General features: G+C 38.5%; 2 protein-coding genes across 2 annotated transcripts; one reads left to right on the forward strand and one right to left on the reverse strand.

Annotated features, from left to right (window-relative positions):
- Nucleotides 1-5757: 5757 nt before the first annotated feature.
- On the forward strand, nt 5758-8350 carry LOC111393980. The gene is made up of 6 exons (XM_023019775.1): nt 5758-6108; nt 6444-6505; nt 6613-6938; nt 7572-7651; nt 7730-7788; nt 7880-8350. The coding sequence occupies exons 3-6, from the start codon at nt 6624-6626 to the stop codon at nt 8182-8184; spliced, it is 759 nt and encodes a 252-aa protein (XP_022875543.1). The 5' UTR covers nt 5758-6108; nt 6444-6505; nt 6613-6623; the 3' UTR covers nt 8185-8350.
- Nucleotides 8351-8619: 269 nt separating this feature from the next.
- LOC111393981 lies at nt 8620-9652 on the reverse strand. Its single transcript, XM_023019776.1, has 2 exons — nt 9370-9652; nt 8620-9284 (listed from the first exon to the last, which is right to left on the reverse strand). The coding sequence occupies exons 1-2, from the start codon at nt 9427-9429 to the stop codon at nt 8703-8705; spliced, it is 642 nt and encodes a 213-aa protein (XP_022875544.1). The 5' UTR covers nt 9430-9652; the 3' UTR covers nt 8620-8702.
- Between the last annotated feature and the right edge of the window lie 16077 nt (nt 9653-25729).

Raw genomic sequence — 25729 nt, forward strand, 5'->3', positions numbered from 1 at the left:
TGAACTATACACTAATAGATGAAGAGTTGTTTAAGAAACGCTCTGATGGTGTATTATTGAAGTGTGTAAGTTTGCAAGAAGCCAAGACAATCATGGCTGAGGTGCACGAAAGGATATGTGGAGCTCATCAAGCTGGCCAAAGGATGAGATGGTTAATTATTAGGAGTGGATATTTCTGGCCAAAGATGGGAGAATTATGCGTTCAGTATACAAAGAATTGTTTAGCATGCCAAAAGTATGGTCTAAAAAATGCCAAAAATTGGCACGAATGTCTAAACAAAGCTTTATGGGCTTATAGAACATCACCTCGGTCAAGTACCAAAATTACTCCTTTCCAACTTGTTTATGGACAGGAGGCCGTTTTGCCTATGGAAATCAACGTGCAATCGATTAGAGTGTGCTTGCAACATAAGTTGAATGATGATGAGTATGCCGAATCACTAGTTCAAAATTTATTGGGGTTAGACGAATTAAAGTTGGACGTCTTAGATAGATTGCAAGTTCAAAAACAAAGAATGGCTAAGTTTTATAATAAAAAAGTCATAGCCAAGTCGTTGAGCCTGGGTGAACTAGTTTGGAAGACGATACTCCCTTTGGATAACAAGGATCCAAAGTACGGGAAGTGGTCGCCTAATTGGGAAGGACCATACAAAATAAACAATGTATTGCCCAATGGAGCGTATCACTTGGAAGAATTAGATGGCACCAAGCACGTGAGATTCATTAATGGTAAATATTTGAAAAAATATGTTCCTTCTTTATGGGAATGTGAACAGATAAAAGCATAATCACAATATGTTGAACGATTAAGGATAACAAGGTCAGAGCGATATACGTTCAAATAAAGTCCTTTATTATCAAACGTTCATTACAAAGATGCGAAAATATAAATAATGGATGCTCTACAAACTACAATCAAAAGTAAGCTAATCTCCCGGTTGATCGCTGAGTAAGAGAGTGAACTAGCCTCACACCGCCTTCCTAAATGCATCGCTGCGATGGTGGGATCGCCGAGTAAGAGGGTGGACTGGCCTCACCACCTTCCTAAATGCATCGCTGCAATGGCGGGTAAAGAAACTGAGAAGCACTCTCAGCAAGCAAACTGAGAAGCACTCTCAGCAAACAATGTGGCCCGCAAGCATCCCATAAATTGCCTTCTATCATCGACTCCTTGTAAAGGACAAAGAGACGATGGGAAGAACTTCGATGGTAAAAATTTTGCTGCGGGCCAAAAAATATTTCATATACCTCCCATACCAAAGGTGACATCAAGGCAAATAGTAAAATGGGCGGACTAAACAATCCATTTTTATAGAAAGATGAAGGTTTTGGATCGGATTGATTGCCGGAGTGCCAAACAATGGCAGCAAATTGGTTTCGAAGAAGAAAATGAAGATGAAGATGGAAGAAAATGCAAAGCATCCGTGCATTTATAAGGGGTGGAGATGAAGAGACAGAATATGAGCAGCCACATTCTGCCCAGTAAATGGAATTAAATAGCCCAAAGTTTTGGGAAAAGTGGTGGAAATATCAAAAGAAAATGGGCAAGATTTTTAGCACAAAGCAGTTAAATGCTTGAAGAATTGACGACTAAAAAACAAACGTCAAATAAATGCACAAGAAGTTAATATATATGTTCATTAATGATGAACAAAGTTACAAAAGAAAAAGGCATCATATGTCTTACTTACAGTCCACCCCATACTGAACGAATTCGTTCCCTAAGTTTTTTCGAATCCTAGTTCTACCGAGAGGAAGTGATGTTCAATTCGGCCACAACATCATCATCAACTTCCAACTTCTTGTACTGCTCAACCAAGGACTTAGTTCGCTCAATTCCCTGGGAGGCGTTGCATTTTTTAGCAGCCATTCTCGCCTTGCAGTCCTCCATTTTGGCTTGAAGTTCCTTCATCTGAGCAGCCAAATTAACCATCAAAGAGTCTTCAATTATGACTTCGGAAGAGATTTCTTTCAACTCGTCCTCAGCCTTGTTGATCTCCATACGCAAAGACTCTTTCTCAGATACGGCACGAAGATATTGAGTACTTTTGGCCTTTAGATCAACATTCTTGGCCAGCAAAGAAAGGACCTCGGAGTGGATAACCTTCAACGTCGCTTTAAAATTAGCAGAAAGATTGAGCGACGGAAGCGCCAGTGCTTGCTCCAACTTCGCATTCAAATGCTCAAATTTATCCTTATGTCTGGTAGCACTAGCCCTACCAATGTCCATATCCATGAAGGACACGTATTCAAATATCGACTGCTTGAGGAACTTCAAATCTTCCTATGAAGAAGCAGCAGGACGATCAGATGGAGCAGGGCGAGACGTCTGGACTTGCCCCCATGAAGCGAATAAGTCTTGGATAGAACGCACAATCTTGTCAGTATCCTGCAAAAAAAATTGCCAATATTAAAGATTTTCACTACAACGAACAAGATAGAAATAAAAGTGAAGCAAAGATTACCTCATCAACAATCGTGGAAGATGGCATGTCCTCAGCCAAGTCTGCCACCAATGACTCCTCCATTCGTAAGGACTTCCCCTTGTCTGAGCGAGAAGATGTTGTCACAACGGGCAGACTCATAGAAGTATCTGCAAAACTCAAGAGCAACAAATCAGAAAACAATAGCACAAGCAAAGGTAAGGCATCAAAAAACTGAATTACCTTCTGCCTCGATGTTTGGGGAGTTGACGTCCTGAGAAGAAGGTGGCTCATCCATGGGTTGTGATGAGGATTCTGGGACTGAAGATGTCTCTTTAAGTGTAGTCCTCTCATCAGTCGGTTTGGATGAAGCAGCCTCAGCGGAGGATGATGGAGCAAGAGCTGTCGATGCCAAAGCCTTTGAAGGAGAGGCTGAACTTTTCTGAGAAATCCAAAAAATCATCAGCACACAGAAAAGTTTCAAGTATGGAAAAGTATGCTTGTGAGTAAACCAATTTAATTACCTTCCTCCTGACGATAAGAGGGGTATCATCATCATCATCATCAACATCATCCTCCAGAATAGGAGATGCTGAGGCTGGCCGTTTGCGGCTTGGGGTACTCTTGGCTGTAGTAGGCTTGGCAGGGAGAGAAGAAGATGGACGAGCAGACTGTTTAGCGCGACGAGGAGGAGAAGGACTCCGGATAGACAAAGGAGTGACTAAAACAGGAGGAGGGGAAGAAATGCTCGGCTGGTCTAGTGAATGAAAGGCACGATTGGCATCAACTGCAAATAATCTGTGCTTCACTGACGGCCAGAACTATTCAAAAAGAGGATGGATGGCATGGCTAGAATTGAAGGGGGCTAATGAAAAATAGCTAGTTAAAAGAAGATCGCGAGCATTTATAGCATCTGCCTCCGCCTTATTAATAATATGAAAACGGTCAAATAAGTTCCTTGAATAGCAAGGAGGAACAGGCCAAGTTTGGCCGAAACCAAGCTGGCGAGCAAAAAATTAGGTAGCATAAATTTCTACCCCTACCTTGGCATTGGTCCCAGTCAAAATATCATGAAATAGCTCCCTCCCGGTTAAAAACTGAATCCAAATGAGCAGGGAGGTGCTCGCGATGTCTATAGTGGAGGGAGGATGTACATAGTTTGGAGTCAAAAAAGGAGGAAAAGGAAAAAAGGAAGAGATTGAATCCAAAGAATAAAAGAATGAAAAAATGTCCCTTCTGGACATATTTACAGGAGCCAAGGGCTCCATGGCTAGCCCATAACAGCTAGCAGAGGAGCGAGAGATTGATGGAGCACCAAGCAATGGAAAATACGATCTCAACCACAGTTGAGTGAACCAAAGAGGTCCACTGCCAGTGGGAGATGCACCATTCTTCAATTGAGTTTGAAGAGAGGCCATGCCTCTATAAAGGGCAGCCAAAAAGAAAGAACATAAATTCAAAGGCCTACCATGTGCCAATTCGTGCGCTATAGGTAAATAACTCAGGGAGGGCTTTATGCTTGACACACACAAAACATATTTACAAAGCCAAACTAGAAGAAAAGCCACTCGCTCAGTATGGGAAGGCTCAGCGCTCGAATGATTGTGAAGGGTTTGCAGGCTTGAATAAGATTCGGTGTAGTTTTTACCAAACTTTGGGGCGCCACCAGAAACCAAGATACCAGGAAAAATGGTATCGCCCAAAGGTGGTAGATTCACCAGAGCCCCAACATCCCTTAAAGTAATAGACATGGGGCCAAAAGGGAAAATAAAGGTATTATACTCAGAAGACCAAAAATTCAAAGCAATCGAAAAGAGTGCTGAATCAAAAGTAGGGGGATGAATAGAGATTTCTAACAAATCAGAAATCCTAGTGCTATCAAAAAGTGCCTTAGTAGGGCCATGACCTACAAGACGAGCATGCCACCTACGGAAAGCTACATCAGATTTAGGCCAAGTGCAAATACCTCTTTCGCGAAGTGGCCCCAGCGGCAGAGAGTTTAGAAATGGAGGGCCTTGAGTACAAGGAAACAGCTGACCCACCGCCGCCTGTTCAATTGCCTCTGCATTGTTGAAGAAAGGACCTAAGTAGAACTCATTGCGTTCAACATCGGCAGGAGCGAGAAAACTCGGAGTTATGTATGGACGACTCAGAAGTTTTTGAAAGTCATCAAAACTAAAGGAATCGCCAGCTTGAGATTGTGAAGTAGCCATTTGAGATGGAACGAAGTTTTTCAGGGTTACGTAGCAGGGAAGCAAAAGATGAACAGTAAATCGTGGAAGAGACGAGAAAAACTTGAGGCGTGATTTAGTGGTGCAGTGAAATGGCGTGTTTGGGGGTTATAAGGGTTTGCAAAACGATGCACCTTCTCAAGTTATGGAAGAAAACAATGATTGAAATTCTTGAAAATCTCGAATGTTGCTGAAAACACAAAGTAAATATTGCAAAATTTAATAATTATTATTAATTCTGCCATATTGGGGGTAATTGTTGACACATAAAAATTCAGCCCAAATCGAACGGCCCAAGGAATGAAGCCCAATTGGAGAATCCCCAAATCAGACAGCCCAAAGAACGAAGCCCAATCAAACAATTCAAGATGAAGGCCCAAATAGGAAGGCCCAAGAACGTGGTAATGCCATCGCCCAAGATTGCAAGTCGCCCAGAATCTGAGCGAATAGAGTGCCATGCAGTCGCCCAGAGCTACTACTCTATTCTCGCCAAAACCTTCAAGTCGCCCAAAATCTTAACAAATATAAAGCATTGTGGTTATCAAGAAGTGCAGTTATCAAAGCAGCCCCATCACATTCCACGATTCAAAGAATTCAATCGAAAACAGTTGAACGACGAAGAGTAATGACAGCAGTTAAATAAGGCAGTTTTCATGACAAGCTGGCCATTATGAAGAAAGTGGGCAGTTGCAGAACGATCAAGCAGTTTTTAGGCGGTTGATCACAAAGAGATCGTCCATGAAGTATAAAAGGGAGAAAAGACATAGAGAAAAGGACCGAATCAAAAACTCTTGAACAGAGAACATGTAATTTTAATTTCCTTAACTTAGATTTAAACACTTTTTTCAGTAACTCGTGTGCTTGCGCCCCTTGGAGGCACTTTGTTTTCAATTTCCAATTGTAAAGTAATCGCCAGTAAAAGAACACCCCTTTTTGAGATTTTGTCTCAAGAGGTTTGTCCCTTACACAATCGTCTGATCCCTTTTAATTGTTAGCGACTAACCCGCGCGAAACAGTGAGACAGATTGCTTTTTATCAAACAACATGTACTTGATATGAAAAGTGGTTGAGCGTTATTCATTTTCATAAGCCATTTTCGTTTTCAAAGTGTTGCATAGCTGTTACAAAGAAGATCAATTATGATATGATTGACGATAAGTGTTTTTATCAGTTTGGGAAAATGGTTTAATTGAGATAAATTTTGAGCTTAGTGACTCAATTGAATTTTATCTGGTAGCTCAGTGACCGTAGATGAAATTTACCTTTAATTCTATTTTTTCTACCGCTTCTTCCATTTCCCTTGATATATCGCCCTGAACTGTGCTTTCTATTTGCTTTACGTTCGCCGACGCACGATTTGACTTTATTCGAGAAACCTCGTAATCATTGGCGATCGAATTCTCTTTGACGTCAGAATCGTCGTTCAAGTTCTTCAATTCATCAGCCAATTACAGGTTAGCTAAATCATTATTTAGATTATACGTACTAATAATGATGGCAATACGCACGTCCAGTTATGCAATGTGGATTACAAATGCTTTACATATCATTGGTAGGAAATCAATTACGTGATCGATATCAATGGGTCTTCATTATTATTTACAATTTTACTATTTTTTGTGAATTTCGTGAGTTGCTGATTTGGTGCCGACTTACTGTTTGATAAAATTCTTGAAAGATCACTAATTAGTTCTTTAGGACCATTGTCTTGCATTCATTTTTCCCTTCATCTTTTAATGTACTAATCTTGCATTACATTGGCCAACCTTATTACCGCCAACCATTTCAGCAAAGGCTGACTTAGCTTGAAGTTGGGAGAAGCTAAGGCTTCCTGGTGCTTGAGATTTGCAGGTCTGTGACATTTGGCTTAAAATAAACCTTACTGGAAAGGTTTTCGTTTTTTTTGTTTAACCATTTGCTGCAAGTAGATGTTCAAAGATCAGATTTTTGTATTGCAGAAAAGCATATAATGCAACGTCTAGGATCAAAGTATTGTAGGAGGATATTATCTTCTGTTGCAGCTCTGAGTGGAAATGGTCCTAGTTCTTTTAGAATTTCGAAACAGTCTTATACTACCGTCTCAACTTTGCCAAGAAATTTTAACAATGTGCAGAAGCCTACAAATCCTGGTGAATCCTTGAAGTGGGGTTCGCTTGGTTTCTGCAGGACATCAAGCTTTGCAACTGGATTCACACCATTGCAACGAAAGCCCTTGGAGACGATTATTGATATAGAGAGGGCAAAGAATAAATCGATCGAAGAACTTGCAGACATTTGGGATGATGTAATTCTTTAATCCCCATTGAAGATTTTTTTCCCCTACTTGACAACTCTTTTTCACTTTGTGGCAGTTTTTTGCTTTGCTTCTCTATTTTTTCTGATATTCTAATATAATTATATTATATCTTAAAGTGATATTGTGAATCAATTAAAGATTTGGGCTCATAAGCAGACATGTTTGTTTAGCTTAACGAATTTGCTCGGAGAATCTGTTTAATTATCGACTGTGTTTACTAGGCCAATAATGGATGAACCTCGTCATCCATTAATATCCCGTACGTAGTAATTCCCATTAATGGTGTACTTTGTTACCTCATTATCGCTAAAAGTTCAATTGTAAAAGGATGAAATGTTAATCTTTCTCAGATGATCAATAAATGTCCTTATCGTGTAGACTGCATTTGGAAGAGATTAAAGCAGAATTTATATATTTCTTCGTATCCATTGCACTGGGTGAATGACATACTAGTTAATTTCTCTCAATTTTTGCTATAATGTAATCACTTTTTAGCAGATTTAAGTGCTTTATGAATAAAAACTGTCGATATAGAGATATCCTCTCTCAACCTTTTTCTTCAGTGAAATTTTCGCCAGTATCGTTAGTAATAGTTTGACAGTTGTCTGGGCTATATTTCAGTATCACTTGGGAAGAGGCCATATTGGTGTAACAATGAAAGCAACATTATACCATTTATTGAGTCAAAGAGCTGCAGATTGGTATATCACCTTCCTGATTATTGTTTTTGATTATGTCATCCTTCCTTGTTTGTTGACGTTCTTAATCTTTCTCTGAAGCCGCCATTTTGTGATTCCAATGTGGAAAGGAAATGGTTATACAACCATGTTTTTGCAAGGTTGGACCTGAATTAACATTTTTCGGCAATTGATTATTGTGGATTTTGTATGCTTCATGCTGTTTATTTACGTATTGGAACTATCATGCAGTTCAGATGCCACACATGCTTTTCACTGGTCTTGAGGATTACAAGGCAAGAGGAACTCAAGCTGCTCCGTACTTCACTGCTTCATACTACACAGAATTTGCAGAGGGCAAGGACTTGGTGCTTATTCGTGGAGATATCGTGTTCACTAGCAAGCTGACCGACTCAGAGGCAAAATGGCTTCTCGAGACTGCTCAATCATTTTACTTAAATGATATCAGGTACAAAATGGTCGAGCGTTTCAACAAAGAAACCCGTGAATTTGAGTTCAAGGATGTTTTGCAGGCATTAGATATGCCTGTTTTGTAGTTTACTAGGCTATTATTCTTTTAATGATTTATCAAAAGATTATGCCACTTAGATTAGATGTGTTTTTATCCTTGCTTGTCAACCGTATTGCTTTTGAACTACATACCGCAACTTTCCGGCACATTTGTGATATAATTGTTTAGCTTTTATGGCAACTTGATTCAAATATAGTGATTCATACTGAAATTCTTCATCCCCTCTCAATTTAGTTAAGAGGAGGAAGTAATGGAAAGGATAGATTCAAAATAACTATTAAATTCTTTGTTGAAATTACTAGAAAAATTAACCAAAAGATGTTCTAATTTTTAGTAAAATAGGATATCATTCTTGTGTTAGAACCTTGAAAAAAAAGTACTTTACTCTAATTCACAAGGCTTCAACTTTCAAGAATTTTTACCCTAGTTTTTACTCAAATCTATATATACAAAAAGAAAAGGCCAAAAAATAATAATAGTAATAATAAAATAAAATAAATGTGGCAATCTCACATTTTTTTAATATTCGTTATCAGGGAAAATTCACTTCCTGATGACAAATTCTTCTCCTGATTGTGTATCAATGTGTTTGATCCATTTTTTCTTGTCCCCCTTTCCATTTCCTGTTTTTGCCCCCACATGAGCAATATCTAGCCCCTTCCCCACAGGCAAAAACACTGATCTCACAATTCTTGATTTCCCATCGACGAAACTTCGCCACATGAACCCCAAGGCTTCCCTCGAGCCTGTGTTCTTGCACACCAAAACGGCACCTCTTTGGCCTAATTTAGCCACCTGAAGTATTCTGGCATACTCGTCTTGCTTGCAATCCACCACGAGGAAATCAATCCCATCTAAACCTTCCATGGCCTCGTCTGGACCCCCAACGATGACTTGGACGGACAAACCAGGTTTTTGTACAGCGTTATAGTAATTTGATCTTGATTCTTCGTCTGGGACTATGCAAATATGCCTTCCACCCGTGTGATTGCTTGCAACCGCAAGGCCAATGCTCGTGGCTATGTCCCCACCTTGACACCATGTTTCGACTATTAGCCTGGCGTTCCATCCTGCAGCCATGGCTGATACAAGTTCAGCTACGCTCGATTCGCTAAAAGTTTTACACTGCACAGAAACAAACCATTAGAAACTTTAAGTGATCAGAATTAACAAGTAAATAAGCAACTTATAATTAGAAGATTATACTTACTGATTTTACAGTGTCAATATAAGCTTTTGAGGCTGTTTCTGGGGACCAAACTAGCTTCATGATCTCTTTTGCTGCTTCTTCAATTCAAGTTGTGTTTTTTCTTTGCTGAAAATGTTGTAGAATCTGTGCCAAATTTGGCTTTTAAATCAGACAAAAGGCACTTAGAAATGTTTATGTCAAGCCGTTGACATTACTCCAATTTGAACATTAGTATTGCAAATGGATTTCCTATTGATTTCATTTCCCCGAGTAGCCGACCCACTCAAATTATAATCTTTGTTTAAAAGTTCTCGCTCTTAAAATACAGGTTTTTAGAAGTATAATTTAAATAATACTATCAAAATAACTTTTTGATTCTCGCAATATCATTTGAATTAATTTTCGTCTTCTAGTTTGTAACACGTTTTAGTATAATAATCAAAGAGCCGGCTCGTGATTTTTTATTTATTGGATATCAACTCGGTACTTTGAAATTAGGTTACTCGGTGCCAACTTTATACAACCAAAATAAATAGATTACTATTAATTAAACTAATATTTGCTTATAATTTAAGCAATTACTTTGAAGTTATGTAATGGAGAATCAGAATTAGATTACAATGTATAACGCGTTGATAGTGAAAGCCCTCATCTTTTTTTCAATCTAAATCCCAATGCAATAATTATAATTAATTATTTTCACCTTTTTGTCAAAAAATAAGCAACCGAAAGTAATGTCCTCCGTGGACAATATTAGACATAATTGTACACGATAATACCAAAAAAAAAATTTAAATGTTGTCCAAAGTATTGTACAAATACAATGCTAATATACCACAAGAACATATACATATATATCCTTAACTTTGTTTCTCCGTTGATTATATCTTAAAACTTGGCCCAAAACGAGTGAAAGGTTCAAAATAGTTTCAAGAAACAATCTATTATGAGTCTTAAAACTTTCTTTCTTTGAACGAAACTCAGAGTAAATTAAAAATAATGATAAATAAAGAGGTCATTGTTAGTGTGAACTAGGCGATGCCTTAACTAGTGCAAAGCACCAAAGCCCTAAATGACGTGACAAGATAAATGTTTAATCAATCATGAATTTTATGTATCTAAAATATTATTTAATCTAATATATGAAATACAACTTAAAATCATACTTTACTCTTAATATAATAATTTTTTATTTAATTGCAAGTTGTGCTAATCCCTTGTTTGATCAAAGCAAATGACAGGGAAATGAATGATTATAAGTTTTGAATTTTTTGTGACATAAGTGATATAGATATGCATTGACTTTAACTAGCATTTTTACACTATTTAGGCCAAAAAGATCCTTTTTAGAAAATGTAGGAAACTTACGAAAAGCAAGAAAAATACTATTTAGGCCAAAAAGATCCTTTTTAGAAAATGTAGGAAACTTACGAAAAGCAAGAAAAATATTTTTAAAAAATTCATTTTAACGTAAAGACTTAGTTTGCTGTGTCAAAAAGAATAAATAAGAATATAAATTAATATTATAAGAATCAAACTGGATTAATCAATTTGATAAAAAAATAAAAAATAAAAGGATAAAGATTCAATCCAAGTCACATTTCGAAAACAACAAATACATCTTAATTATTTTTTTCTTTAATCTATCACGTTTCTTTAGCCCTTGTTTGATCATTATTTTTAAAATGTATTTTTCTCTTTCTTTTTTTCGATCACACATTTTTTAATAAAATAATATTATACGTATATTCAAATTTTTTTATTTTTTAATCATATATTATTTATTTATTATTTCAAAATGCATTCATACAGTAAAATGGATCTCAAACATCGCTTAATACAACACATCAACACATGGTAGTGTATTGGAATAAATAAACTCGAGCGAAAGCAAATATGTGCTGCCAACTGCGTTGACCACAAACTTGTGAATTCAATCTCATTGGTTGGGATGATTGCCACGTCACATTTACTTTTTAAAATTACCAACTGACACCTGATTCTATATGTACGACAAAAAAAAAATGAAATGAAATGTGCATAAAATATAGTAGGATAATGCTGTGTGTACATCTGATGGTGTACACACAACCTTACACCCCCCTCACAGCCACGAATATTATATTACATGTGGGCCCCTCCATGTCAGGAGGGTGTAAGGATGTGTGTACACCATTGTGTACACACAGCACAACTCAATATAGTAATATGTTATCTGTACAACAAATATGCTACACTTATACTCTTTTTGACATCATCTTTGACAGTCCACTCACAACATACAAGTGAACCCCACTATTTTTAATTGTGGGACCCACTCATGTTAGTGGGCTATCAAGCTGAGTGTACAACAAGTGATATACACTCAGCATAATTCTTTGTACAAGGCTATTTACAAATGTGGTTGACAAAATAAGTGTTGACAAAATTTGAATCAATGATTTTCAATGATTTAAAATCTGTTTTTGAAATAATTAGTGTAAATCTTACTTTGTCAACTAACTTTGTATATATAGCATAACTCTAAAATATATTGAATTCATGTGCATAAAATATAGTATTATGCTATCAATAAGATGTGTTTATAAATTTGGTTGACAAAATAAGTGTCGAAATTAGATCATTGATTTCTAATGATTTAAAATATGTTTTTCAAATAATCGGTGTAGATATTACTTTTTCAATCAATTTTCTACGTATAGCATAACCCTAAAATATATCAACATCTAAAAATGGGGACTAATTAAGCCTCTGTTTGACTACAAATGTTTCAAAAAAAAAAAAATTCTATATACTCATTTTTAATCATACATTTATATAATAAAATATTATGAAAGTAAATTAAATTTTTTTCTACTTTTTAGTCAAACATTCTCATAAAAATCATTTTTCAAAATATTATTATTTCCAAATAATAATTGTCAATCAAGAGATAAATAAACGATCGCTAATTTATAATTAATCAACGATACTAAATAATTGAAGTTTAAAATGTAATTCGATGAATAATGAATAATAATACAAGTTATACATCCATCACTTAGATGGATTCCATTTTATGGTGTTGACACACAAAAAGTTCAACCCAAATCGAATAGCCCAAGAAATGAAGCCCAACTGGAAGATCCCCAAAAATCAAAGAGCCCAAAGAATGAATCAATCAGGCAATACAGGATAAAGGCTCAAATAGAGAAGCCCATGAACGCGGTAATACCATCGCCCAAGGTTGCAAGTTGCCCAAGATTTGAGCGAATGAATTACCATACAGTCGCCCAAAGCTGTGACCCTGCTCTCGTCCAAACATTCGAGTCGCCCAACATCTTAGCAAACATAAGATGTTATGGTGCAGTTAATAAAGCAGTTATTGGGTAGTCCTACCACGTCCCACGATTGAAAGAATTCAATTAAAAATGGTTGAACGACAAAAGTAATGGTAGCAGTTAGAGAAGGCAGTTTCATGACAAGTTGGCCACTACAAGGGAAGTGGGCTGTTATAGAGTGATCAAGCAGTTTTTAAGCGGTTGATCACGAAAAGATCATCCAGAGAGTATAAAAAGAAGAAAAGACATAGAGCAAAGGACCCCGAATCAAACACTCTCAAACAGAGAATATGTAACTTTCAATTTCTTAGTTTAGATTTAAACACTTCTTTTACAGTAACTCGTGTGCTTGCGCCCCTTGGAGGTATTCTGTTTTATTTTCCAATTGTAAAGTCATCGACAATTAAAATGCCCCTTTTTGGGATTTTGTCTCAAGAGGTTTGTCCCTTACACAATCGTCTGATCCCTTTTTAATTGTTAGCGACTAACCCGCGCGAAACAATTTGGCACGCCCGGTGGGACAGTGGTGTTTGGTGTTGAAGATACAAAAGGTGAAACAATATGCCTCAGAGATCCGATAAGGAAGCAACAAGTCAGGGAGGAGTCCAGTCTGTAATCGAGCGATATGAGGAGCAGCACAGCTCTCCACGAACAGATGGACAGAATCAAAGCAGTAACAGTCGTTACGAATCAATGGCAGAGTTGAGTCCTCGAACTATGCGTGCACTGCTTGGATAACTCACACAAGATGTCGTTGAACAGGTAAATCTTCGAAATATTCATAATATGGAAAGATTTACCCAGAATGGGAATGCACATTATGACAACATGGCCAAACAACTAAATACTTTGAATGAAATAATGAATAAGTTAGTAGGCCAAATTTGTCAACCAATTATGCCTCTTGCAAACCATTTTCAAACTAGGACAATTGTGGGACATAATTCCCCAGTCCTAAATCCAAGTCAAGGGGCAGAACCAAATTTCGGTTCCTCTATTTCAAACCAAGGGGATGGTGTAATGCCAAATCAGAATAATGGTAGTGGTACGCCTAATTTGGTGGGTAATCCAAATATAAGAGATAATGTCCTAAATAATGGGCAGAATACCCCACGTGTTAATGAGAGAATAAACGTTCAGGCCAATGGTCCAAATCATGGTAATTTTATTCCTAATCAAGGACCAAATATCAAGCCTCAAGCAAATCAACCGGTCAACCAACCTGTAGGGATTCCATATGACCCCAACGTCATGTTGAGGAATCAGATCATGGAAATCGTACAGGACCAGATGACTTTTGGGGTACGTCCTGTCATTAGGCCGACTTACACAAAGTCATATCCTGATTGGATAGACCAAACATATCCATGGCTTGGAGGGTATAAAGTGCCAGAATTCTCACTGTTTACCGGTTTAGGGGAGGTGTCTACTCTAGAACACATAGGATGATTCACACTGCAAAGTGGTGACGTAACTGATTATTATAAAATGAGGCTTTTCCCTAGTTCATTAACAGGAGTAGCTTTCTCCTGGTTCATCAATTTGCCAGCGAATTCTGTTCAAACATGGCAACAATTGGAACAATTATTCCACGCTCAGTTTTATAAGACTGAGTCTGAAGTTACTTTGGTCGATTTGGCGAACCTACGTCAAATGCCAAACGAATGGGTAGAAGGTTTCCTCCAAAGGTTCAAGACAGCAAGAAATAAGTGTTTTGTACCTCTGCCCGAAAAAGAGTTTGTCAAAATCGCTCAAGGTTGTTTGAGTTTTGATTTAAAAAAGAAATTACAATACAAGGAATTTCCTGACCTTTTCCAATTGAGCGCAAACGTGATTAGGTATGAACGACTGATAAGAAAAGAAGAGCAGATATAAAATTCTAGCAAGGGGACTTATTATAGAGACCCAAATTTTGATGTTCATACCATCAATAACGAGTCATACGTTCAGACCGAAATGTGTTTGGCCGAATTAGTCAAAGGAGACACTTATACTTGTCCTATAATGGCTAAGCCTAGACCATCGGGTAAGGATGAGCCTATGAAAGATGAAAACGTAAAAGTTAGGACGTTCTCGTTCGATGTAACCAAAGCTGACCTTATATTTGATAAATTATATAAGGATAAGCAGATAAAGCTGAGCGATAAGCATAAATTACCAAACCCTGAACAAATAAAGGGTAAAAAATATTGTAAGTGGCATAATGCATGGTCACATTTGACTAACAATTGCTTGGTTTTTCGCCATGTGTTACAGGATGTCATTGAATCAGGACGAATTACGTTCAATGATAAGAAGAAGATGGCAGTGGATGAAAATCCTTTTCCACAGTCACTTGGAGTGAATATGGTGACGTCTGGTTTCAAAAACAAATTGTCAAAATTCAAATTGGTTATAGATGATGGAGAAGAAGACCCTGAATCACATCCCAGTGTCTTTGAGCGTATTAAAGGAAAGGAGCCAAAGAAGGATGAAGACGTCTTGTGTGCAAGATGTAAGAGAGAAGTGAGTGGGAATACGGAGAAACCAGGGATATGGTAGCATCTCCATCGCCCTACTCTCCTCCTAAATGCTCAGCCTGGTAAAGGGTGAGGTACATCGTTCTACAAGGGACCGCCTTTTGAGAGACAGTTCAGACCAGTAGATAATGTGAGAACATTCAGGCCGCAACCTCGCCGACCAAATGTATGGCATTCGTTCCAGAATAATGCAGGAAGGGCAATACCCTTCGACGAGATGACTAGAACCCAACAAAGACGTTTCCAACGAAATTATGGATGAATGATGAGACAACAATAGGGAGTGCCACGTCCTAAGGCGCCTAAATTACTCAAGGTAGCCAATCAAAATGTTCTCAAAGATAATGAAGAGACTGGTACAAATGAATCAATGAAAGAGTTGCCAGAAACTTCTTCTGGGAGGTCGAAATTTGAACGAGACAGAAAGGATGAAAAAGATCCAGATCAACCCCTTACTATTCAGTTCGGTACGTTACCTCCTGTTGTGGCTAATAACTATTTACTAGTCAATGAGTTCAAGAATAAAGAGAAAGAAGAAGAAGAAATAGAGGATAACGAAGGAGAAGCATGCGTGCTGGAATATGAAGAAGGCCCGACTTCTAGAGAGGCCTACAATGGTGAGGAAGATGATGGTATGACAGATATTGAAGAGGAAATCGATCTGGAAGCAGAAAGGAGAAGAAGAGGAGTATCGCACAATACTCTGTTGAAGCAACTACATCGAGAGGGAGTTCATAAAGTAGACTTATTGGGAGAACCATCTGGGCGTTCTTTCGATTTTTACGTGCTGTACGGGACGCCCAAAAGGAAGAAGAGATTGCCTCGTTCTGAAAAGTATGGATCGCCTCCAAGAATAATGCCTCCTCCCACAGGTTGGGTAACTGAAGAGGAAGCATCAGAAAACAGTAAAAAGGGAATTCAGGAGATAGAGGCTCAGTGCGATATGCTGCATGTTGACTTATCACAAAAGAATAACTCAACAGAGGACAAGCAGGAAATAGAAATAGAGGCTACCGAAAAGGTTATTTTTAAACGGCCAGCCATGAAATTAACTAAACACTTGAGGCAGTTGTACGTTAAAGCTCTAGTTAACGGCATACCTGTGGCAAAAGTGTTTGTCGATAATGGAGCAGCTATAAACACCATTCCATCTAGGATGATGAGGAAATTTGCAAAGACAGAAGGGAATATGATTCCAACAGAAGTCGTCCTTACAAGTTTCAATGGAGGAGCAACTGCTGCTAAAGCAATTATGCCATTGGACATAACTATAGGTACAACTACTAGGACCACAGTCTTCTTTGTAATATATGGTCCTACTAGTTACAATGTGTTACTAGGAAGAGATTGGATACACGGAAGTCGCTGTATACCCTCATCGCTCCATCAATGCTTGGTTTTTTGGAATAACAAGGGTGAGGCAGAGGTGGTGCAGGCCGATCATAGGCCTTTTGTCGCAAAAGCAAACTCAGTGGAAAAGTTCATGTACGAAGGAAACTATGGATCTGTTAGGGTAGTACAAGATGGAGAAGAAACACAAATTGTCGCGCAGAGCGAAGAGCCATTTTCAATAGACGCACTCACTGAAATGTTCAGTCAGATGAGACCAAATATAGTGGCCCTAGAAGAGCCAGTAATTGGCAAAAGAATAATTAAGAAGTCTTGAATGAATTCTAAGCAACAAGAGCAAATGGCCGATATTCAGGCCTTCGAAGTCAAATTAATGACTTTCAATAAAGAATGCAAGGACAAGACGAAAGAAGAGGCAACCCTGAAAGCGCTGAAAGACAAATTAGCTGTATTCGAATTGGAACAAAGTATTGACCGAGAAGTCAATAAGGTGGATTGTTTAGAAGAGGTTCTTACAAGGGAGCTGGACAATGAAGTAATGCGGATCATCAAACCTGGATACGCTCAAGCACAAGACCCTCTGGTTAAAGTAAATATTGGCAATGAAGGAGAAGACCGTCCAACATTCATCAGCCAGATGCCCGATCAAGAGGTTAGTGATAAATTAATCGATTTGTTAAAGGAGTATAAAGATTGTTTTGCTTGGGAATATGAACAAATGCCTGGTTTAGATAGAGACTTGATGGAACATAGATTACCAACTAAGCCTAATTTTAAACCTCATAGGCAACCTCCCAAACGTTTTGCTCCTAATGTACTCCCTGAGATTAAGAAAGAGATAGAGCGATTATTAAAAGCAGGCTTTATTAGAACAGCCAGGTATGTCGAATGGTTGTCCAATATCGTGCCAGTACTAAAAAAGAACGGTAAACTAAGGGTGTGCATAGATTTTAGGAATTTAAACATAGCCACACCCAAAGATGAGTATCCAATGCCCACGGTAGATTCTTTAGTAGACTCAACCGCCGGACACGTCATGTATTCTTTCATGGATGGGTATTCAGGATACAATCAAATTTATATAGTTGAGGAAGACATACACAAAACTGTCTTTAGATGCTCTGGGTCTCTAGGATGTTTTGAATGGGTTGTCATGCCTTTCGGCCTGAAAAATGCAGGAGCAACTTATTAAAGGACAATGAATTTAATTTTTCATGATATGATAGGCAAGTTTGTAGAAGTGTATGTAGATGATATAGTGGTCAAATCCATTAAAGAAGAGGACCATTTCGAACAGTTAAAATGTTCATTTGAGCGAATGAAGTAGTATAAGCTAAAGTTGAATCCCTTGAAATGTGCATTTGGTGTTAATGTAGGGAACTTTCTTGGTTTCTTGGTACACAAAAGAGGGATTGAATTTGATAAAAATAAAGCGAAAGCCATTTTAGAGGTCAAACCACCTAGCAACAAAAAAGAATTGCAAAGGTTTTTAGGCCAAGTAAACTTTTTAAGACGTTTTATTTCTAACTGTGCAGGGCGAACTAAAGTCTTTTCGCCGCTTTTAAAACTGAAAAATCAGAACGAGTTCATCTGGAAAGAAGAACATCAAAAGGCTTTTGAAAGTTTGAAGACATATTTATCAAGTCCACCAGTGATGGTGTCACCAATCCAAGGACGGCCAATGAAAGTGTATGTCTCGACTGAAAAAGAATCAATAGCTGGAATGGTCGCGCAAGAAGACCAATTTGGTTAAGAGAGGGCGATTTACTACTTGAGTAGATGGTTAACAAAATGTGAATGTAATTACTCTGCTATCGAAAAATTATGTCTTGCATTATATTTCACATGCACAAAATTAAGGGCTTATTTACGACCCATAACCGTTTATTTGATTTTTAGAGTAAATTTGATTAAGTATATGTTCTCTCGCCCTATTTTATACTAAAGGGTAGGCCTTTGGACGTTCGCTTTATCAGAATTCGAAATACAATGCATACCCCAAAAGGCGGTCAAAAATCAGGCTTTGGCCAACTTTCTAGCCGATCATCCATGCCTTGACATGGCTGAAAAAATTGAATTAGAAATCAATTCGTTCGAGTTAAAACCTTGGGTGTTGTATTTCGATGGGTCAAAAACCTCTAAAGGTGCAGGAGTAGGAGTAGTATTGATAAATCCTTTAGGGATTTGTTACAAGTTCGCATTCACTTTGGATAAAATGTGCACCAACAATCAGGCCGAATATGAAGCCTTAATCGTGGCCTGGAACTAATGATAGATATGGGGGTAAAAAATATAAACATTAGAGGCGATTCTCAATTGGTAATTCAGCAACTGATTGGTGATTTTAAATGTCAAAGTGATTCCATCATGAGTCAGTATGAAATCGCCCAAGAGTTATTAGAAGAATTCGACCAAGTAGAACTTCAGTGCGTTGATAGGATATACAATGACGTAGCAAATGAGTTGGTCCAGATGGCCTTAGGGTACTCGAAGGCTTTAAATTGGAAGTCTACTTGTGAATATGGAACAATATTGCCCGTGATCCAAAGAAGGGCGAGAAGGACTGAACTTCATTGCATACAAGACGGAGATGCAATGGATTGGAGGGCAGAGATTAAGGAGTTCCATAAAGAACCTAATAAAAGAGATAGTAGAAAAATGAAGTTACGCTTGCTAAACTATGCATTGATAGATGAAGAGTTGTTCAAGAAACGCTCTGATGGTATACTGCTAAAATGTGTAAGTTTACAAGAAGCTAGGACGATCATGACTGAAGTGCACGAAGGGATATGTGGAACTCATCAAGCTGGCCAAAGGATGAGATGGTTAGTTATTAGGAGTGGATATTTTTGGCCAAAGATGGGAGAATTATGCGTTCAGTATGCAAAGAGTTGTTTAGCATATCAAAAGCATGGTCCAATACAAAGGGCGCCATCACGAGAGATGGCACCTATTATTAAACTTTGGCCGTTCAAAGGTTGAACGATAGACCTGATAGGGAAGATTTATCCCCCATCGTCTAAACAACATACTTTTGTTATAGTTGCAACTGATTATTTTACTAAATGGGTGGAGGCGGTACCTTTAAAGGAGATTACCCAGAAGAATGTCATAGAATTTATCCGTGATCACATCATTTATAGATTTGGAATTCCACAAACTTTGATGGTAGATCACGGGACATCTTTAAATGGGGATCAAATGAATAAATTCTTGAGCGAGTTTGGAGTTAAATTAGTAAACTCCACACCATATTACGCTCAATCCAACGGGCAAGCAGAATCTTCTAATAAGATTCTAAAAAATATCATAAGGAAAATGATAGATGAAAATGTCAGAAATTGGCACGAATGTCTGAACAAAGCCTTATGGGCTTACAGGACGTCGCCTCGGTCAAGTACTAAAATTACTCCTTTTCAACTTACTTATGGACAGGAGGCCGTTTTGCCTATGGAAATCAACGTGTAATCGATCAGAGTGTGTTTGCAACATAAGTTAAGTGATGATGAGTATACCGAATCACTAGTTCAAAACTTATTAGAGTTGGACGAATTAAAGTTAGACGTCCTAGATAGATTGCAAGTTCAAAAACGAAGAATGACTAAATTTTATAATAAGAAAGTTATAGCCAAGTCGTTCAGTTTGGGCGAACTGGTTTGGAAAACAGTACTTCCTTTAAAGAGCAAAGATCCAAAGTATGGCAAATGATCTCCCAACTGGGAAGGACCATATAAAGTGAATAACGTATTTCCTAATGGAGCCTATCATTTAGAAGATTTAGACGGCACCAAACACATGAAGTTCATTAATGGCAAATATTTGAAAAAGTATGTTCCTTCCTTATGGGAAAGTGAACAAATAAAAGCGTAACCAAATCGCATTGAACAATGGTAGAGTAAAAAAGGCCAGAGCGAAATACGTTCAAATAAATTCTTTTATTATCAAATGTTCATTACAAAAACTGTGAAATACAAAATGTTAAATGCTCTATAAACTATGATTAAGAGCAAACTAATCTCCCGGTCTATCACCGAGTAAGAGGGTGTACTGGCCTTGATCGCCATCCTGATCGCACTGCTACAGAGGCAAGCAGAAAGACCGAGAAGCACTCTCAGCAAGCAGAAAGGAAGATGAAGTGCCCTCACATCGCCTTCCTAAATGTATCACTACAACGACAGGCAAGGAGGCTGAGAAGCACTCTCAGCAGGCAAGGTGGCCTGCAAGCACCCCAAAAATTGTCTTCCATCATTGAACTTCTTGTAGGAACGGAGACGATGGGAAGAACTTAGCAGCCGGCCAAAGAATATTTCCTATATCTCCCATACTAAAGGTGACATCAAGACAGATGGCAAAGTGGGCGGATCAGATGATCCATTTCCATGAAAAACAAAAACTTTTGATTGATTGTCAAAAATGTCAAGCAATGACAGCAAATTGGTTTTTTAATGAAGAAAATGGAAATGAAAATGAAAAGTATGAAGTATATGTGCATTTATAGGGAAGTGAAGGTGAAAAGATAGAATATAATGTGCATTTATAGTGGGGTGAATGTGAAAAGACAGAATATGAGTAGCCATATTCGTGTCTAGTAAATGGGATTAAGTGACCCAAAGTCGGGCAAAGATATCAAGAAAAAAATAATATGCAAAAATTTTAGCATAAAGCAGTTAAATGCCTGAGCGATTGACGATTAAAAAATGGACGTCAATAAATACACAAGAGGCTAAAATAGTTATTCATTAACAATGATGGCTGCTGTTATATCAGTACAAGGTTACAAAGGGAAAGTCAATACGAAATTATAAAAAGAAAAAGTTAAGGCATTATATGTTTTAATTACAATTCACCCCATACCAAACGAATTCTTTCCCTAAGTTTCTCTCAGTCGTCGTTCTGCCGAGAAGAAGTGATGTTCAATTCAGCCACAACATCATCATCGACTTCCAACTTCTTGCACTGCTCGACCAAAGACTTAGTTCGCTCAATTCCTTGGGAGGCATTACGCTTTTTAGCAGCCATTCTCGCCTTGCAGTCGTCCATCTTGGCTTGAAGCTCCTTCATCTGAGCAGCCAGACTAGTCATCAAAGAGTATTCAATCATGACTTCGGAAGAGATTTCTTTCAACTCGTCCTCAGCTTTGTTGATCTCTAGAAGCAAAGACTCTTTTTTAGATACGGCGCGAAGATATTGAGTACTTTTGGCCTTCAGTTCAACATTCTTGGCCAGCAAAGAGAGGACCTCGGAATGGATAACTTTCAACGTCGCTTTAAAATCAGCAGAAAGATTGAGTGACGGAAGTGTCAGTGCTTGCTCCAATTTCGCATTCAAATGCTCAAGCTTGTCCTTATGCCTGGCAGCACTAGCCTTACCGATGTCCATATCCATGAAGGACACATACTAAAATATCGACTGCTTGAGGAACTTTATATCGTCCTCTGAAGAAGCAGAAGGACAACTGGCTGAAGCAGGGCGAGATGTTTTGACTTGCCCCCAGGAAGCGAACAAGTCTTGAATGGAACGCACAATTTTATCAGCATCCTGCAAAGAAAATCGCCAATATTGAAGGTTTCCACTACACTAAACAAAGTGGAGGTAAAGGTGAAGCAAAGATTACCTCATCAGCAATCTTGGAAGATGGCAGACCCCCAACCAAATCTACCACCTGTGGCTCCACCATTCGTGAGGACTTTCCCTTGTTTAAACGAGAAGACCTTGCCGTAACGGGCAGACTCATGGAAACATTTGCAGAACTCAAAAGGCAACAAATCAACACCAATAACACAAGCAAAGGAAAAGCATCAAAAAACGAATTATCTTCTGCTTCGACGTTTGGGGGGGTCAATGCCCTGGGAAGAAGGTGGCTCGTCCATTGGTTGTGATGAAGATTCTGGGACTGAAGATTTCTCTTTAAGCGTAATCCCTTCATCAGTTGGTTTGGACGAAGTAGCCCCAGCAAAGGATGATGGAGCAGGAGCTGCCAACACCAAAACCTTCAAGGGAGAGGTTGAACTTTTCTGAGAAGTCCAAATAAACTATCAGCACATGGAAAAGTCTCAAGTATGGAAAGGTATGCTTATGAGTAAACCAATTTAATTACCTTCCTCCTGACGATGAGAGGGGTATCATCATCATCATCAACATCATCCTCCAAAATGGGAGACACTGAGGCTGGCTGTTTGCGGCTTGGTGCACTTTTAGCTGCAGTAGGCTTGGCAAGAAGAGAAGTCGATGGACGGGCAGATTGTTTAGCACGAGCAGAAGAAGTGGGACTCCTAATGGACACAGGAATAACCAAAATAGGAGATGTGGAAGAAATGTTTGACTGGTCTAGTGAATGGAAAGCATGATTGGCATCAGTCGCAAACAATCTGCGCTTCACTGACGGTCAGAGTCGTTCAAAAAGGGGATGGATGGCACGGCTAGGATTGAAGGAGGCTAATGAAAAATTGCTCGTCAAAAGAAGATTGCGAGTATTTATAGTCTCTACCTCCACCTTATTAATGGTGTGGAAGCGGTCTATCAAATTTTTTGAATAGCAAGGGGGAACGGGCCAAGTTTGGCCAAAACCAAGTTGGCGAGCAAAATTTTGGGGAGCTTATATTTCTACCCCAGCCTTGGCATTGGTCCCAGTCAAAATATCATGAAACAACTCCCTCCCGGTCAAAAACTGAATCCAAACATAAAAGAAAGTGTTCGCATTATCCAGAGTGGATGGAGGTTGCACATAATCTGGGGTCAAAAAGGGAGGAAAAGGAAAGAAGGAAGGGATTGAATCCAAAGTATAAAAGAATGAAAAAATGTCCCTTCTGAACATATTTACAGGAGTCAGGGGCTCAATGGCTAGCCCATAGCATCTAGCAGAAGGACTGGAAAAAGATGGAGCACCAAGCGATGGAAAATAAACTCTCAACCACATTTGAGCGAACCAAAGAGGCCCACTGCCAGTGGGAGATGCACCATTCTTCAATTGGGATTGAAGAGAGGTCATGCCTCTATAGAGGGCAGTTAAAAAGAAAGAATATAAATTCAGACGCACGCGCTAATTCGTGCGGTATGGGTAAATAGCTCAGGGAGGGCTTTATGCTTGGCACACACAAAATGTATTTATAAAGCCAAATCAGAAGAAAGGCCACTCGCTCAGTATGGGAAGGCTCAGCGCTCGAGTGGTTATGAAGGGTTTGCTGGCTTGAATAAGACTCGGTGAGGCCTTTACCAAAATTTGGGGCGACACCAGAAATCAAAATACCAGGAAAAATGGTATCGCCCAAAGGTGGCAGATTTACTAGGGCCCCAACATCCCTTAAGGTAATGGACATGGGACCAAGAGGAAAAACAAAAGTATTATACTCAGAAGACCAAAAACTTAAAGCGATTGAAAAAAGTACTGGGTCAAAAATAGGGGGTTGAAGAGAGATTTCTAACAAATCAGAAATCCTAGTATTATCAAAAATTGTCTTAGTAGGACCATGGTCCACAAGGCGAGCATGCCATCTACGAAAAACGACATCAGATTTAGGCCAAGTGTGAATACCTCTTTCGCGAAGTGGCCCCAGTGGCAAAGAATTTAGAAATGGAGGGCCTTGAGTACAAGGGAACAGCTGACCGACCGCCGCTTGTTCGATGGCCTCGGCATTGTTGAATGAAGGACCTAGATAGAAATCATTGAGTTCGACATTAGCCGATGCAAGAATGTTCGGAGTTACATATGGCCGAGTAAGGAGTTTCTGAAAGTCTTCGAAATTGAAGGAGTCACCAGACTGAGATTGTGAAGCAGCTATTAGGGACGAAATAGAGTTTTGCAGAGTTACGTAGCAAAGAAGCAAGGAGATGAACAGTAATATTGCGAGAGAGGCGCGAAAAAATGAGGCGTGATTTAGTGGTGCAATGAAATAGCGTATTTGGGGATTATAAGGATTTGCAAACATCGCACACTTTCAGGCTATGGAAGAAAACAATGATTGAAATTCTTAGGAATTTCGAATGTTGCTGGGAAACACAAAGTGAATATGGCAAAAATTAATAATTAGTATTAATTCTGCCATATTGGGGGGTAATTGTTGACACACAAAAAATTCAACCCAAGTCGAATAGCCCAAGGAATGAAGCCCAATTGGAAGATCCCCAAAAATCAAATAGCCCAAAGCACGAATCAATCAGGCAATACAGGATAAAGGCCCAAATAGGGAAGCCCATGAACGCGGTAATACCATCGCCCAAAGTTGCAAGTCGCCCAAGATTTGAGCGAATGAATTACCATACAGTCGCCGTGACCCTGCTCTCGTCCAAACATTCGAGTCACCCAACATCTTAGCAAACATAAGATGTTATGGTGCAGTTAATAAAGCAGTTATTGGGTAGTCCTACCACGTCCCATGATTCAAGGAATTTAATTGAAGACGGTTGAACGACAAAAGTAATGGTAGCAGTTAGAGAAAGCAGTTTCATGAAAAGTTGGTCACTACAAGGGAAGTGGGCAGTTATAGAGCGATCAAACAGTTTTTAAGCGGTTGATCATGAAGAGATCATTCAGGGAGTATCAAAGAAGAAAAGGCATAGAGCAAAGGATCCCGAATCAAACACTCTCAAACAGAAAATATGTAACTTTCAATTTCTTAGTTTAGATTTAAACACTTCTTTTACAGTAACTCGTGTGCTTACGCCCCTTGGAGGTATTCTGTTTTATTTTCCAATTGTAAAGTCATCGCCAATAAAAACGCCCCTTTTTGAAACTTTGTCTCAAAAGGTTTGTCCCTTATACAATCGTCTGATCCCTTTTTAATTGTTAGCGACTAACCCGCACGAAACACGTGGCTTTGACAAATTGTCCACATAAAAAACGGCAATCCTATGTCCCTCAATTTAGACGTCATTTCAAGCTACAGCAACCAAATCACTGGGATGGATTCCAATTCATGGCTTTGAAATTGTTATTTTTTCTCTTTTTATATTTTAATTCTTTGATCTGAATTAATATGTAACCTTGTTTGATGAAGATTAAAATTAATTTTTTAGTAAATTTTGATTAAAGTTGATGAAGTGTGAGGTTAAAAAAGTTGTGAAACCTAGAAATGTGGTTAAAATAAATTATTGACTTTGACTAGATTTATATCTAAATTTTTATCCCTACCAAACGAAATTGTGCCACGTAGATTGCCATTTGCCACGTGGGTGATTCCATCAAACCACGTTTAG

Source organism: Olea europaea, chromosome 4 (genome assembly GCF_002742605.1).
Source record: "Olea europaea var. sylvestris chromosome 4, O_europaea_v1, whole genome shotgun sequence".
Taxonomy (NCBI): Eukaryota; Viridiplantae; Streptophyta; class Magnoliopsida; order Lamiales; family Oleaceae; genus Olea; species Olea europaea.